The sequence below is a fragment of the Sinohyriopsis cumingii genome, unplaced genomic scaffold, assembly GCF_028554795.1.
Source record: "Sinohyriopsis cumingii isolate HCF-2022 unplaced genomic scaffold, ASM2855479v2 utg000695l, whole genome shotgun sequence".
Taxonomy (NCBI): Eukaryota; Metazoa; Mollusca; class Bivalvia; order Unionida; family Unionidae; genus Sinohyriopsis; species Sinohyriopsis cumingii.
This window is the reverse complement of record NW_028315924.1, coordinates 595,811-610,019: the sequence shown is the minus strand read 5'-3', so window position 1 is coordinate 610,019 and position 14,209 is coordinate 595,811. Positions and strand designations below refer to the sequence as shown.

The following is a 14,209-nucleotide window of genomic DNA, read 5'->3' as shown; positions in this document are numbered from 1 at the left end:
TCAACCACCCCCATTTACAGGTGAATCTCCACACGAGTGGCTGAAAACTTTTGTAGATTATTATGAGGAAATAACTAACGATGTTAGAGCACTCGATGAAACGCTGAAAGAGTTTAAGGCACTGATCAGGCTACAAACCAATAAAGTCCAGTGTGAGATAATGCGTGAAATAATTCCAGAGACTTCGCTGAGCGACTTTTGGGAAACGTGGAAACCAGGTGATTTAATTGTGGCAAGTAGAAAGATAGTCAGGGACACACTTCAGCAGCGGTTATTTCAGTTACATCAGAAGAAATTTCCCATGTTGCCAGTGCCGTTGTGTTATAGACCAGCTGATACGCGATTGCAGAATATTGATGTTGATATTCCAGGGCGCCTGACTGCGTCGGGTCCGGAGAAACAGAATTTAGTATTAAATGATATTGTCACAGTTGATGTTGATGCTGTTGAACAGGCACTGAAAATGAGCAAATCCCCGTGGACGCTAGGATACGCTATGACCATCCACAGTTCGCAGGGACTAACTATTTCAGATACAACAGTTTGGATTGTTGATGATCGCATCGAGTGGTCAAATTTAGTTTATTTAGCCGTGTCAAGAGTAAGAAGGATAGGTCAGTTACGAAGAATTGTATTAGATGATGTTGTCAACGACAGCTCAATCGCTGATGACACAATAAGAAAGAAATTAGCCGGTTACAAACAGAGCGACAAAAAAAATGGTAGAGAGTTTGATCCCAAACAAAGTTTGGATGTTGAATTTGTAATACAATTACAACAACAGCAGAATAATCACTGTGCGAGTTGTAATTGTTTATTGCTGTGGCAGTATTCGAAAAACGACCCAAGGCAATTCACCGTAGATAGAATAGATAGCAGTCGCGGTCATACACGTGAAAATGTGATGTTGACCTGTCTTGAGTGTAACCGACGCAGAGGTGTTGCTGCAGTTATTTAAATGATTGAATCACTTCAGTGCGGATCACTTTAGTGATCGGGGTGGTAATTGTGTATCCTCGGGAATCACCTGAAGTTGCTCGCGTTTAAATCCGCGTTGAGGAGCAGTCGAATCTAATCTGTAGATTGCGTTTCTCCCAGTTGATCTGGTTATGCTGGATATCTTATGTGTAGTAACACTCCATGTGGGATCGGTTGCTCTTTTTTTTCCTCCTTCTAGTTCGCCTGGTTCGTATAAATACCTAACGGTGACATTACCCAGCAGTGGGGACGCTAGCGTCCCTGGCTGCGTTGAAACATTTTGTTGCTGTTGTCCGCGTTCACTGACGCGGGGTATATATTTTTTTGTGATTGCATTTACAGGTCTCATGTTTGTTGTTCTGGTAATTTCATTATTCAGTGCGGCTATCACGTTTGGCAGTCTTGCAACCCATTCACGAGATCTCGTATCGTAAATGAATTCCCTCGCGTACTGGTATCCGAATAATCTCTCAGCGAGTGTTCTATTAAATCGCTCAACAATTGCCTGATCCCGATGAATTTCAGTATGTCCTCGTCGTATGGTAACGTTATGCTGCTTTGTCAGTGATGACACCGCGCCCTGAAATTCCTTGCCAGGATCAACTTGTAATAATCGTGGCCAGTTTAGAGGTCCTCGTTGATAAATTCGTTTAAACGCAGAGGCGACTTCGGACGCTGTTTTAGTCGCTAACGGTTCTGCTTCTTTGTATCTACTGGCAACATCAACTACTGTTAGCGCGTATTTGTATATTTTTCTACGGACAGTATCATGAGGCAGGAATAGTATGTCAGCCTGATGAACTTCATTGGGCACACTAACATCAAAATGTGCAAAGTTGATTTGTCGAGGTGGTGGTAAGTAGATTTGCCATATTGCTTGTTTTGATAGCCAATTTTTGGCAACCTCGCGTGTTACTGATGCCGCGTTGGCGAGTTTATTAATTGCTGAGTTACCTCTCCAGTATCCGATTGGGGAATAATAAATCGCTTGCATTTTTATTTAATTATCCAGCGCCTAATACTAATTTAGATTTCATCGCTGATCTTACTAACCAATTAGCGAGTGACTCCTTAAATGATTTATTTTTTATGGCGCTTAGTGCATGAATTAATTTCACATCCGCGATATGCCTGTCTTGTAGATCTTTACTTCGATAAGCAACATCATGTATGTGACACGCTGCGTCGATAGCGTTTATCGGATACTCTCCCGGTTTTGGTTTAGATTGTTCATCAAGTCTGATATCTAGTCGGGTCCCTGGACCGCAGTAATTGTATCCTGGGAGATGTTTTTCTCCGGGATACTTTGCCCAGGGAGTTCCGGGGAGCTTTCCAAGTTTGGCTGCAATGTCACCTCCGCTAAATTCTCGCTTTTTTTTTGAAATCTAAATTTTTTTGTGCCACATCGCGTACACTTACCAGAAAGTGCTTGTCTGTTATTTTTTGTTGTAATGGTTGTTAGATCATTCGTAGGGGTTCGTGCCTTACACTTCACACAATATAGATCCATAATTATTATTCTTTATATACAAATGGAAATTACAGATTTTTCTGCGACAAAAAAGAAAGAGCCAGTTAAGCATAATTCAGTGCTACCAAACTCTATCCGCGCGATTATAATTGGGCCATCCGGTTCAGGTAAAACACAGCTGTTGCTGAACTTGATAATGAAGTGGATGAAATGGGATAAACTGTATTTGATAGCTCCATCTGTAGATGATCAACGATGCTATAACGTTATAAAAGATTTTAATGAGAGTGCAAGCGCGCTGAGTAAAGACGGTGAGGATGTTGTTGAATTTATCACTGATATCGAAGAAGCCCCCAGCGTCGAGGATCTTGATGAATCAATTAACAACCTAGTAGTGTATGATGATGTTATGTTGGACAAGCAAAAAAATCCCGCAAGAATATTTTCCCGGGGACGTCACAAAAACACTGATGTGATTTATGTTACTCAGCGTTATACACAAATTCCTAAAGTAATCAGGGATAATTGTAATCTTCTTGCGATATTCAATGGAGTTGATACACATACACTGAGAAATATTCATCAAACCTGGTGTGGTGGCGATATGGATTTAAATAAATTTAAAAATTTCTTCAGTCATGCTCAAAGAAAACCTCACGGATTTGTGACAATAAATTTACACGATCCCAGAACAAGATACCGTATTGGACTTGATACACTATTTGCAACATAAAAATGTTTTTCCTTGGAAACTCATTTCGTAGAGCAGCAGAGGGGGGGGGGGGCTGGACCGACCGACCGTGTCAATGACGACCCGCGGGGGAATAGTTTCAGATTTATTGAAGTAAACCAAGAACGTCAGCGCGCGGATGTTATTGCATTTCCCGGGTCGTCGAAGAGTCTCTCCGAGAGAAATTATTCGACGTTCAGGGATATTTTTTTTTTATTCTGTGGTCTACATGGAAAGGTTTATCGTCGAAATAAGTAAACCGAAACTGTTTTTGTCTATTCAGTACTATTTTAGTTTCGGTCTGTTCACCCCCTCTGCTGCTCATCATGATATCTTGTGTGCTCATGATCAAACCTATATTTATCAGTATTGATGAAACCTATATGTCAGCTTCTGTGTAGAGGAAAGGATATGAGCCAAGCATTTTCTGGACCTGCATGTGTTTAAAACATGTGCTTTCAATTCTGCACCAAAGAGTCAGGTGCTAATTTTAGTAATGAGTGTTCCAAACTCAAGACTGTTAATGGACTGAAATTCCATGAATAAAACAATGTCTCTATTTTTTTCTCTCACTTACAACTAGGATAAGCTCTCAAAAGATTCTTTTTCCTAAAACATAACTTACATTATTAACCAGTCCTGGACAGCCTATTTACCCATATATACTCTATTATATGTTCACCCATTTCCAGGCTGGTTCCCATTTTTTCATACCATTATATACCGTGTGTCCTTAATGCAGTGCCTTGCTCTAATGATATGTTATGAAGCTCCTCCTTCACTGTGAGTATGCGAAAGACAGCAAGAAAACGATTTTGAGGAGAAGGTTCACAACCGAACTCCATTCAAGGGTTTGTAGGGGTCTTTAGTTAGAGACCACAAGACAAAAGAAAGATTCCATACCATGAGATATGAAAGTGGCAGAAGAGAACTGAAAAAATGGCACAAAGAAAATGCACTTTTTTATTACTCTGTCATTTATGTCTGACTTATGAGTTTGGACTAAAAGATCAAACAGTGAGGTTTGGTCTTTCACTGCATACCACTGGTATTGTTTTTCATACATGGCTGGAACTTTTTGTACTTCAAGTTGGGCAATTGTCAATATGGCCTCATAGAGATACTATTATTTCTCAGATGCCAAACAATTTTAAGCAAGATTTTCCAATAACTTTAGTTGTAATTGATGGTACAGTGTTCGAAAACCAATACTCCTTTTGCTCTAGCTTTACAAAGTCAACTTTACAGCGATTTACATTGAAGGGCCTTACTGAATGTGACCAAAGACGTTGTTATTTTTATATCTGCTCTATTTACTGGTTACTGACAAATCTATCTGTGAAGAGTGTAGATTCTTTTAGTTGTTATTAGTGATTTGAAATATTTTGGTTGAATATTTATGACATGGTGCAAAATTACTGGATAATTTTAAAAGTGGCATAGAAATTTTGTCTCTATAATACACAAAGCTTGTTCTGTAGTTGACATTTAGAAGATTAAACTCACCATGCTGCCCAACAGCCCACCACAATGTAAATTCACCACAATGTAAATTCATGACAATATAAATTCACCACAATGTAAGTTCACCACAATATAAATTCACCACAATGTAAATTCACCACAATATAAATTCACCACAATGTAAATTCATGACAATATAAATTCACCACAATGTAAGTTCACCACAATATAAATTCACCACAATGTAAGTTCACCACAATATAAATTCACCACAATGTAAATTCACCACAATATAAATTCACCCCACTGTCATGGCTGATCATATCAGTATGGGCAACTTCAGAGATTGGTTGTACTGGATCTGTTACAGTAACTTACATTTTAGTTATTTTACGTTTGGGTTATATATGACCTCAAACATGTCTGATTCAGCTGCATCAATGCAGATTTATCATTGTTATCAAGGTAGTAAGGGGAAATAACTTCATAGAGACACGAGCGGTCTTGAGTCAGATTTCTTCAGCAAGAATTAATTTCCATGTCTAAAATGTAGTGCTAGTTTTTGTTGCTGTATGTGTAACCTCTGTAGCACACTCATTCAAAACCTCACAGTGTATTATGGGTAATCTTATATTTTAGCAAAAATAGGATATATTGTTCACATGATAAAATATATGAATGAGAAATATATGAAAATTAGTCTGCCAGTAAGTCTCAATATTCCATGTATTAGTATATAATAATAATAATAATAATAATAATGATAATAATAATGATAATAATAATAATAATAATAATAATGATAATAATAATAATAATAATGATGATAATAATAATGATAATAATAATAATAATAATGATAATAATAATAATAATAATAATGATAATGATAATAATAATAATAATGATAATAATAATAATAATAATAATAATAATGATAATAATAATAATGATAATAATAATAATGATAATAATAATAATAATAATAATAATGATAATAATAATAATAATAATAATAATAATAATGACTTTATTTAAAGAGGGTAAAACAATTAGCCAAAGAACTAATCTACCTTTAGGCCTCATGCAAAGGAATTTATTTATTTTAGCTGCATCTCTGAAGCCACTGAATATACTGGGTTTGGAAGAAGGAAATAGAGTGGGCATTTCTAATCTCAACTGGAATACTATTTCAGAGCAAAGTTACAGAGTATTGGAAACATTTTTTGAATAATTCCTTATTTGGTTTGGGAATTTTATACTCTTTGGTAGACATGGATCGCAGGTGGGGAGTATTACCAGGTAGCCTATAATGGAATAGTGATTATAAATATTCAGGAGCACTATTATTGAATATCATGTACATTAGTTTGGCTTTTCTCAACCGGATTCAGTTGTTAATAGGTAATATTTAAAACTTGCCAGCTAAATTTTCCTTGGTTTCTTTCTGGATTGATATTAGCCCTAATGCTCTTTTTTGAAGATGTGCCAGCTTTGCTATGTTTTTATCATTTGAATTACCCCATACTGTATTACAGTAGTCTAAATAGGGTTGTATGTAACTGTTATAAAATAGTTTTATGTGCCTTTCAGAGAGAAAATGTCTTATCCTACTGAGAAGCCATAAACTTGAATTAACATTTTTACTGATATGTTTGATATGTTCAGACCATGATAGGTTATTATCTACCAGAACACCAAGTAGTCTATCATGACAGACCATTTGCACATTTTTATCCTTCCATGTCAGACATAATTCATCACTATCAAGATTTTTTCTTTTTTGCCATGTTGAGATAAGTAATATTTAAGTTTTTCCACTTTTTTAAGACAAAAATCACATTACAATGATTTGATACTGCATACAAAATATATATAAAAAAAACAGAATCAAGATGAGTCCGCAGACCAATTTCAGCAAAGATAAGTACAACTAAATACCTATCCATGCTAGAAAAGGGAATAATATAATTCTCATGCATAGTAAGAACCGCACCAACATCACTGTGGGGTAAGTAACCTGAATACAAGGCTATGGAAAATCTAAGCTAGAAGTAACTTGTGAGAAAGCTAATTTTGAACAGAAAAAAAAACTTGATGTAAGGGTAATTCCTCCGAATAAAAATAATGAACATAAGGGAAATTACCAAATTGCGATGTAAGACATGAAGTGAAGGTAATTTTCTCTTTGACATTATCAAAAGCAGTAATGTCTGCAGCTGGAAAAGAATGAAGGAAGGATAGTGCACATGGGTATCAAGGTAGCTACAAGATGGACATAGGAATGTTTTAGAATCCAGAAACAAGGTTGCTACAAGATGGACATAGGAATGTTTTAGAATCCAGAACTTTCATATCACTGTGCGTGAGGATGAATTCTTATCATACGGTTGAGGATATTTTCCATCTGGAAATCATCATGTTATATGCAACATCCACATGTTTATGTAAATGCTGATATTAAAATCTGGACTTTCTCATTTTTTGTTACTGAAGGTATCACTGTTCTAATTAAGTTCCCACTGCATTTCCTTCATTTTGCTATATTTTTCATACAAAGTCCAGCGCATTACTTACAATTTGAGATGAACCAAGTTTATCAAAGTTTCATTAGGAACAAACTTGGACACAAAACATGTTTTTTAATCATGGCCCATGACCATGAGAGTGACATCAAGAAGAAAAGATCACTAAGTTGACTCAATAATCCAGGATATATCCACATCCTATTCTTCTTACAATCCATCCATAAGTAATATGTTTTGGAGGGGAAAAAGAGGTTACCTTAGTTGTAATTTTCAAGGTCTTTTTCATACATATCCATAAAGTAGGTTAAATTATAAAAGTCCATTCACACTGGTTTATATTAATGTGCTAATCACAAGGCAGTACAGCTAAACAACTAAGTACATTGGCCTCAAATAATTAATGTCCATGTGCCAATTAGAAGAAGAATAAGAAGAATAATACAACTGAAAAGGTTGCTTCCTTGCTCTGGATAATTCATGACTATTCTTTCCCATACTCATAAATATCTTAAGATGCATCAATGCTTCATTATAAGTCCATGCCAGAGTATTCAGACAACATGGGGTCAGAGTATATCACAAACAATACAATTCTTTAAGACTTCAACTTAACTGATGTAATTGACAAAACTGAAAATCTGAAAAAATGTGGTGTGGTTTATTATATCAGATGTAATGGCTGTGAGAACGATTACATCAGAGAAACAGGCAGAGTGTTAGAAACCAGGATTAAGGAACACATCAGTAGAGAGTCATTGGTCATACATAAACATTGTAGCAATATGGGATATTTCATCATCCCCAATCAAACCGTGGTGATCACATCAGAGGACAATACAGTATACGGAAAAAGAAGGTGAATGAAGTGATGGCAGTATGACAGCAGAGGCCAACACTAAATTGGGACATGGGAATAAATTACCACCCATCAACACCAGTCTCCTCATATCACATGACCATTATAAGTCATGTGATCAACTTTAGTCAATGATGAAGGCAGTGTGATATTGCTGAAAATTTCAAACTCTTAAGATAATTATGCTCTTAGCATGGGAAATTACTAATAATGAAGATTAATAATGCCTTTATTTAAAGAGGGTAGCTCAGTTAGTTAAATAAAACTAATGTCCCTTAAGGCGCATTACAAAAAAGGTATATTTACATATAACCTCATGCATATTTTCTCTCATGAAAGTAACAATTTACAAGTAAGCACATCTACAAATACAAACTATGAAAGTAGGAGGATTTAACTTCTAAACTTGTGACATTACAATGCAACCAATTACAAAGTTTGGTCAAATTCACTTTAATATGGGAGCCATGGCAACCCAACTGGTAGAGCAGATGACTCAAACTCTAGTTTGGGGGAGGGGTTTAAACTAATGTTTATCATGCAATACTTACCAACTGCTATTCTATAGCATTATGCTTTTTCACGATGAAAAACCACCATCCTTTGATGTGAATATATCCTTCCACATAGTGGAGACATTGGCATGTTTTGGCTCAATTTGTCAGGTTGGTAGGCTGATGCTCTCTCATTATAACTGATAAAAAAAACAGAAAATGGAATGTCTCACATCAAGGGAGAGATCCATGTTTTTCAATCGGAAATACTGTTATATCTCTGGGTCACATATTACGCCACAACAATAGGTCCCAGAGAAAAGGAAAAAGCAGTTTGGGAATGCCAAAGTGCTGCCTTCATGACATGCTCCAGGGAAGAGTGATTTAAAGGTAGGCCCATGATGTAGCAATGGTGTGAACTTGTGGGCTTTTAGATTCATAAAGGAGATGTATCAATCAGTAAGTGACTGATAGTTCTCTTAATTGTGGTGACAATTCACCTTGTGATAGAGGCAGCAGAAAATGCTATGGAGCCCTTAAGAGTAAAGAAAAGATGTTTCCTACAATTCCTTTTTTTAAGATGCTTTAAGATAGAAATGTAGAACCCTAACTTGGCATAAGAGTTTATCTTGATCATCCATAGCACAGATTCCACTGATACAGGGGGGTTCTATAGGCATTGGAGCTAACAAAGGTAATTGATTTTCACCTAAAACTCAAGGTTCACAAGAGAGAGAAACAGAATAATAATTTCCATTAAACTGGAGACAGTCATGGCATGAATCTCGCTTCATCTTGCAGCGCTAGAGAGAATGAAAGTTTGGAGTAGGAGGTCCTGAAAAGAGGCCATACTCAAACATCTTTTTTCATAATGGGTTTTGGTCAAAATCCATAAAACACAAGAAAGTCTTCATCTGGAGTAAGAGAGTGCCAGAGGTCTCTGTAGCTCAAAATGCTTAGTAAGATCAGCAAAATGTGCATCAGAACTGACTGTCTTGCCCAGGAGGAGAATTTAAGTGTACTGAAAATTACACTTCCTCAGTCCTTAGTCCTTTAAAGAAAATAATAAACACCTTTTGTTTTCAAACATGATCAAAAGGAGATCAGAAATGAATATAAAGAGGGACAGCTAGGATCAACAGGCACTAATTACAGAAGAGGGACAGCTAGGATCAACAGGCACTAATTACAGATGAGTCTCCACCTAGTATCATAGAGCTTGGATGTGGAACCTCTCCAGACTTGAGTGATGAACTGGCAACCTGACAAGAAAACTTGTTTTGGCAGAATGATCGCTTGAGATGAGCCAAGTATTAAGGTGGAGAATCTGTGAGCTGGTGTGGATGAGGGATCTCTGGTGTTGTGACAGAAGATCTCTCCTGTGAGGTAACGACCTGGACCCATCGATCAACAAGTCAGGAAGGTTGTTGAGCCATGATCATTGGGGTCTCAATGGGGCGATGAAAATGATCTGAGCAGTGGAAGTTCTGACTGTTTGCAAAACTTGAGGTAGTAGATGGAATGATAGCAAGGCGCATTAAAATATTTGATCCCACTGAAGGCTGAAGGCATCTACTGCCCATGCTCCCTGATCTAGGACTGGATACATAGAAGGGAAGCCTGTTGTTGAACCTTGTCACAAACAGGTCTACCAGAGATCTTACCCACAGTGTGAAAATGAACTCTGTAATTGAGGGGTAAAAACACCATTCTGTCAAAATGACTCTTCCATTCTTGGAAAGGCTGTTCACTAATATGATTTTCCCTGGAATGAGGTGGGGTCATAGGGTGATGTTCTCCAATGTGGCCCAACAGAGGAGGTTCCAGACATTAATACAAAGAGGAGTATACGTGCCTCTCTGACATCACAGATAAGCTATAACAGATGCATTGTTTGTGGAGACCATGGCAGACTGACCCCTTATCTTCTCAATGTTTATATGCAGTGCTAGAGATACTGCTTTCATATCTAGGTTGCTGATGTGGAGGGATGATTGGGATGGAGTCAAAACACCATGGAGGATTATGCCCACTTGCTCTAAATGAGCACCCCACCAGAATCTGATGAATCTGTGAACAAGAAGGACTTGGGCTTGTGTGCAAGAATACAAGCAGAATCTTTACAGCATACTCACTCATACACTTCCCAACTCTAGCGACATAAGCCTCTGTTTCAAAGGCTAAGCTCTAGACTAGTAGATAGTGCAATCACAACTATGTGCATTTATTAATTAAAGGAAAGTGAATGTGCTTACATAATCACTTACATGTTAAAAAATCAACTTTAAGACATCTACAAAACTACATATATGTATGTTCCTTCAAGTGGGTGGATAGAAAGAGTTTCATATGGCGTAGGAATATGTCAAGGCCATCAGGTCAAGATGCATGTTCCTATGCTGTATCAAATAAGTTCTTTTACAACTTGGAACAATTTTAGCACTTATGCGATTTTGTAATGATTTGATATTCCCTTTTTATTCACACATTCATTTAAAAAATTTAATGTATATTTAAAACTAGTGAGTTAGGCACCCCTATTAAAATCCCAATGCATGTGACTGGGGATAAGCCTAGATATATACTGTGCAGCTGTGTCATCAGTCTTTCTGCATTGCAGATATGATGATTTACTGTCTAGTTTTGAATTTCATAAAGGTTTGTAAGAGACACATGAATGGATTTATATTAAAGTCATAGCTAAGTGGATTTTTTTTTACTTCTCAAATGGAAAATATGTTTTGGATCAGCGCGTGATTTCTGACACCAAACTTACTGAATATGCACACACTACTTCCATACAAATTTAGGGCAATTTCATAGACCAACAGTAATTAGATAGATTTAATTTTATACAAACAACTCGTTAATTTAGAGTACTTTCAGATTCTCTATTTTTTGTTTTAATTTAGTATAATAAATTATTGATGCAGTAAACTTAAAAGGTGATAATTTAAGGACTAAGTTTTTAAGATTCATTTGGATATTTCTAAACAAGAAAATTCTAAACAATATTATACTGTTTTATTCTCTTTATTAATACTTGAACAGTTATAAATATTTAAAGTGTAAACAAACATACATTCCTCGAATGTGCTCCTGATCAACAACATTGTAACAAGATCTAATTCTTGTAAATTTACATCAGTCAAAGCAGCTCTTGCTCTCTGTGATACATCTACCTTTATGTCGCAAATATTTACTAAACAAATTTGATTCCTCATTAATAGGCAAATTGAAAGTTCCTACACTTATATCTGCTCCTAAAAAATATTTTGTTAAAAAGAATTCTGCAAACCATGTTTTTGAAACTCTTAAGCTGAAATGGATTTTTGATACCGGTATGTTTGGAATTTTAGATGATTTACATTGTGGACTGTCTTTTCTCTGTCATCATTTCTGTAACTGGGAATGGGATCAACAGGTGCAAGGTTCAGAAGTTTTTGTTCTTCGGTGTCTTAGACCTTTTTGCTCAAGGTCATTGAGCTCAGAATTCAGCACTTTGTTGCTGTTAGGAAAGTTACTTGAAGTTTAAAATCTGTAGCCAAAGACAGTGTCTGAAGGAACAAGTTAAGCACAAATTTAACAACACAATACTAGAGAGCAAAATATAGGTCACAATGACCCAATTTTCACTTTAAAAATATACCACTCCAAATGTCACATATAGATATATACTTTTGTGACTCTATAGGCAACAGTGTCCAAGACAATAACCTAAATACAAACCATAATTTTAAAAAAATATTTGCTCAACACAAACACTAATTAGTACTGATGCTAGATAGAGAGGAAAACTGATTTTTGGACAGATAACATCAATCTGTAAGCTCGAACTGTACTGCTAACCAGCCAAACGTGTACTTACACAGGATATTGAGTTGGATTTCTGCAGACAATATTTCAGGTCCACTGTTTGCTTCATTTTGTGCAGTACAGAATATGTACATATTCTGAAATGATCTGTTGCCTGTCAGCATCAAGGTACTGTAGGATATGACCAGATCCTGCCAAGTCTGTCCAGGCACTTTCACTGGCTCTGGTGTGGATGATATAAACTGGTTTTCTATAAGCATGTCCGACTGGTTCCCATGCCTTTTGTACCAGTGAAATATTGCATGAGGTCTACTCCCTTCTGGGGAATTATTACATCTGATAATTGTGCTTGTTCCTATAGGAACAGCTACAGGTGAAAATAACGAATTGCCAGTCCCATCAGTCAACTGAACTCTGGTGACCGGTACTGAAAAAAAAAAGCAGGAGAGTAATGCCAATAAATATATTTTTCATTTAAATTTTCATTTTTTCATTTCTCACAAATAAATATATTTTTCATGAGTGACCTGAGATGGATTTCAATAGATTCAGTATATATGAATGTATTAACATTTAGTGGCACATTTGCACAACTAAAAGTATAATTGTACAAATATAAAAATGAAAATAAACTCTTCCAAACTGATGTACGCATCTAAAACTAAAATTTAAATAACAGGGATGTTAAAATTCTGTAAAACCTATACAAAACATAAGATAAAAGTAACACATGTAAAAGCCTTAAACATAAACATGCAATTCCTGGAGCCAGAATTGGCACTCTGTGTGCAAACATCAATATGTGTGATGTTTACCATTTATCAACATACATCTTCTGCACTGGAGTAACTGACACTTTTGAGGAACATCAACCAAGTTTTGGAGTATTTTGAGGAAAAATATTAACAACTAATTCAATATCTAAGACTAAAAAACCAAAACTACAAACGTTTCCTCTTGGAATGTTGCCTGCATGTTGATATTGATGTTAGTAACATAAACAGGATCACTGAAAAGTTGGCCAAAGACTGGGATATGGGGTGTGTATATCTGTTTTATATTTTCCAAGGAAAAGAAAGACTGCCATCTCTGAGCTACTCCTGTGGAAGGGTCTTCATCCATTGTCTGCATCAGGTACTAAGAGACAATTAGCATATACCTTGAAATAGAATTTGGATAAAGTAGCTTTCAGCGGTGTATGGGAAAGCAGAAATTTCATGACAGTGGAGGTGGCTATCAGCACTCCAGTTACACAAGAGCCTAAAAGAAAATCCCACACCCTCGAAACAAAAACTTGTTGAAACTGTAATGAAACAAGCCATAAAAACAAAAACATTGCATCCATTATGGCCCTCTGCAATGCTAAGGGTCACAAGGTATCTGCCTGTTGGAATAAATAAGGAGAAGGAAATAAGTCATAAAATCCTCCCAATGTGATTCTTACTGCACCACAAACACCACTAACATATGAAATTAATTTTAGAATCTCAATTTTAAGCATGTCAATCAATGTTTTTTCAATGATTCTGAATCCAACTGATGTAATGCACAAAGTAACAAGTTTGCATGGTTACCACTATATCAATAGTTTTAACTGAATGTCATATATATATATATATATATATATATATATATATATATATATATATATATATCCAATAACTGTCATTACTTTTTCTTAAGGCAGCAGCGTGATGTTCCAAAATAGTCTAAAGGAAAAAAGATCTAACATGATGGAAAAAAAACAGCAATTTTCTGACTATCAATTCAAATATTCTGATTGGTTAAGATGGGATATAAAAAAATTCCAATGTGAAGGAAAATGCCATGAGAACTGTTGTGCTTTGTCATGTCTAACATTTTCAGCTACTC

General features: G+C 36.0%; 1 protein-coding gene across 1 annotated transcript in view; it reads right to left on the bottom strand.

Annotated features, from left to right (window-relative positions):
• LOC149773277 (cell adhesion molecule CEACAM2-like) overlaps positions 1-14,209 on the bottom strand; it is an 80,022-nt gene that overhangs the window by 47,980 nt on the left and 17,833 nt on the right. Inside the window, exon 4 of the mRNA XM_089946518.1 lies at positions 12,390-12,764. Coding sequence (XP_089802644.1) covers positions 12,390-12,764 — 375 coding nt within the window. The remainder of the gene's footprint in view (positions 1-12,389; positions 12,765-14,209) is intronic.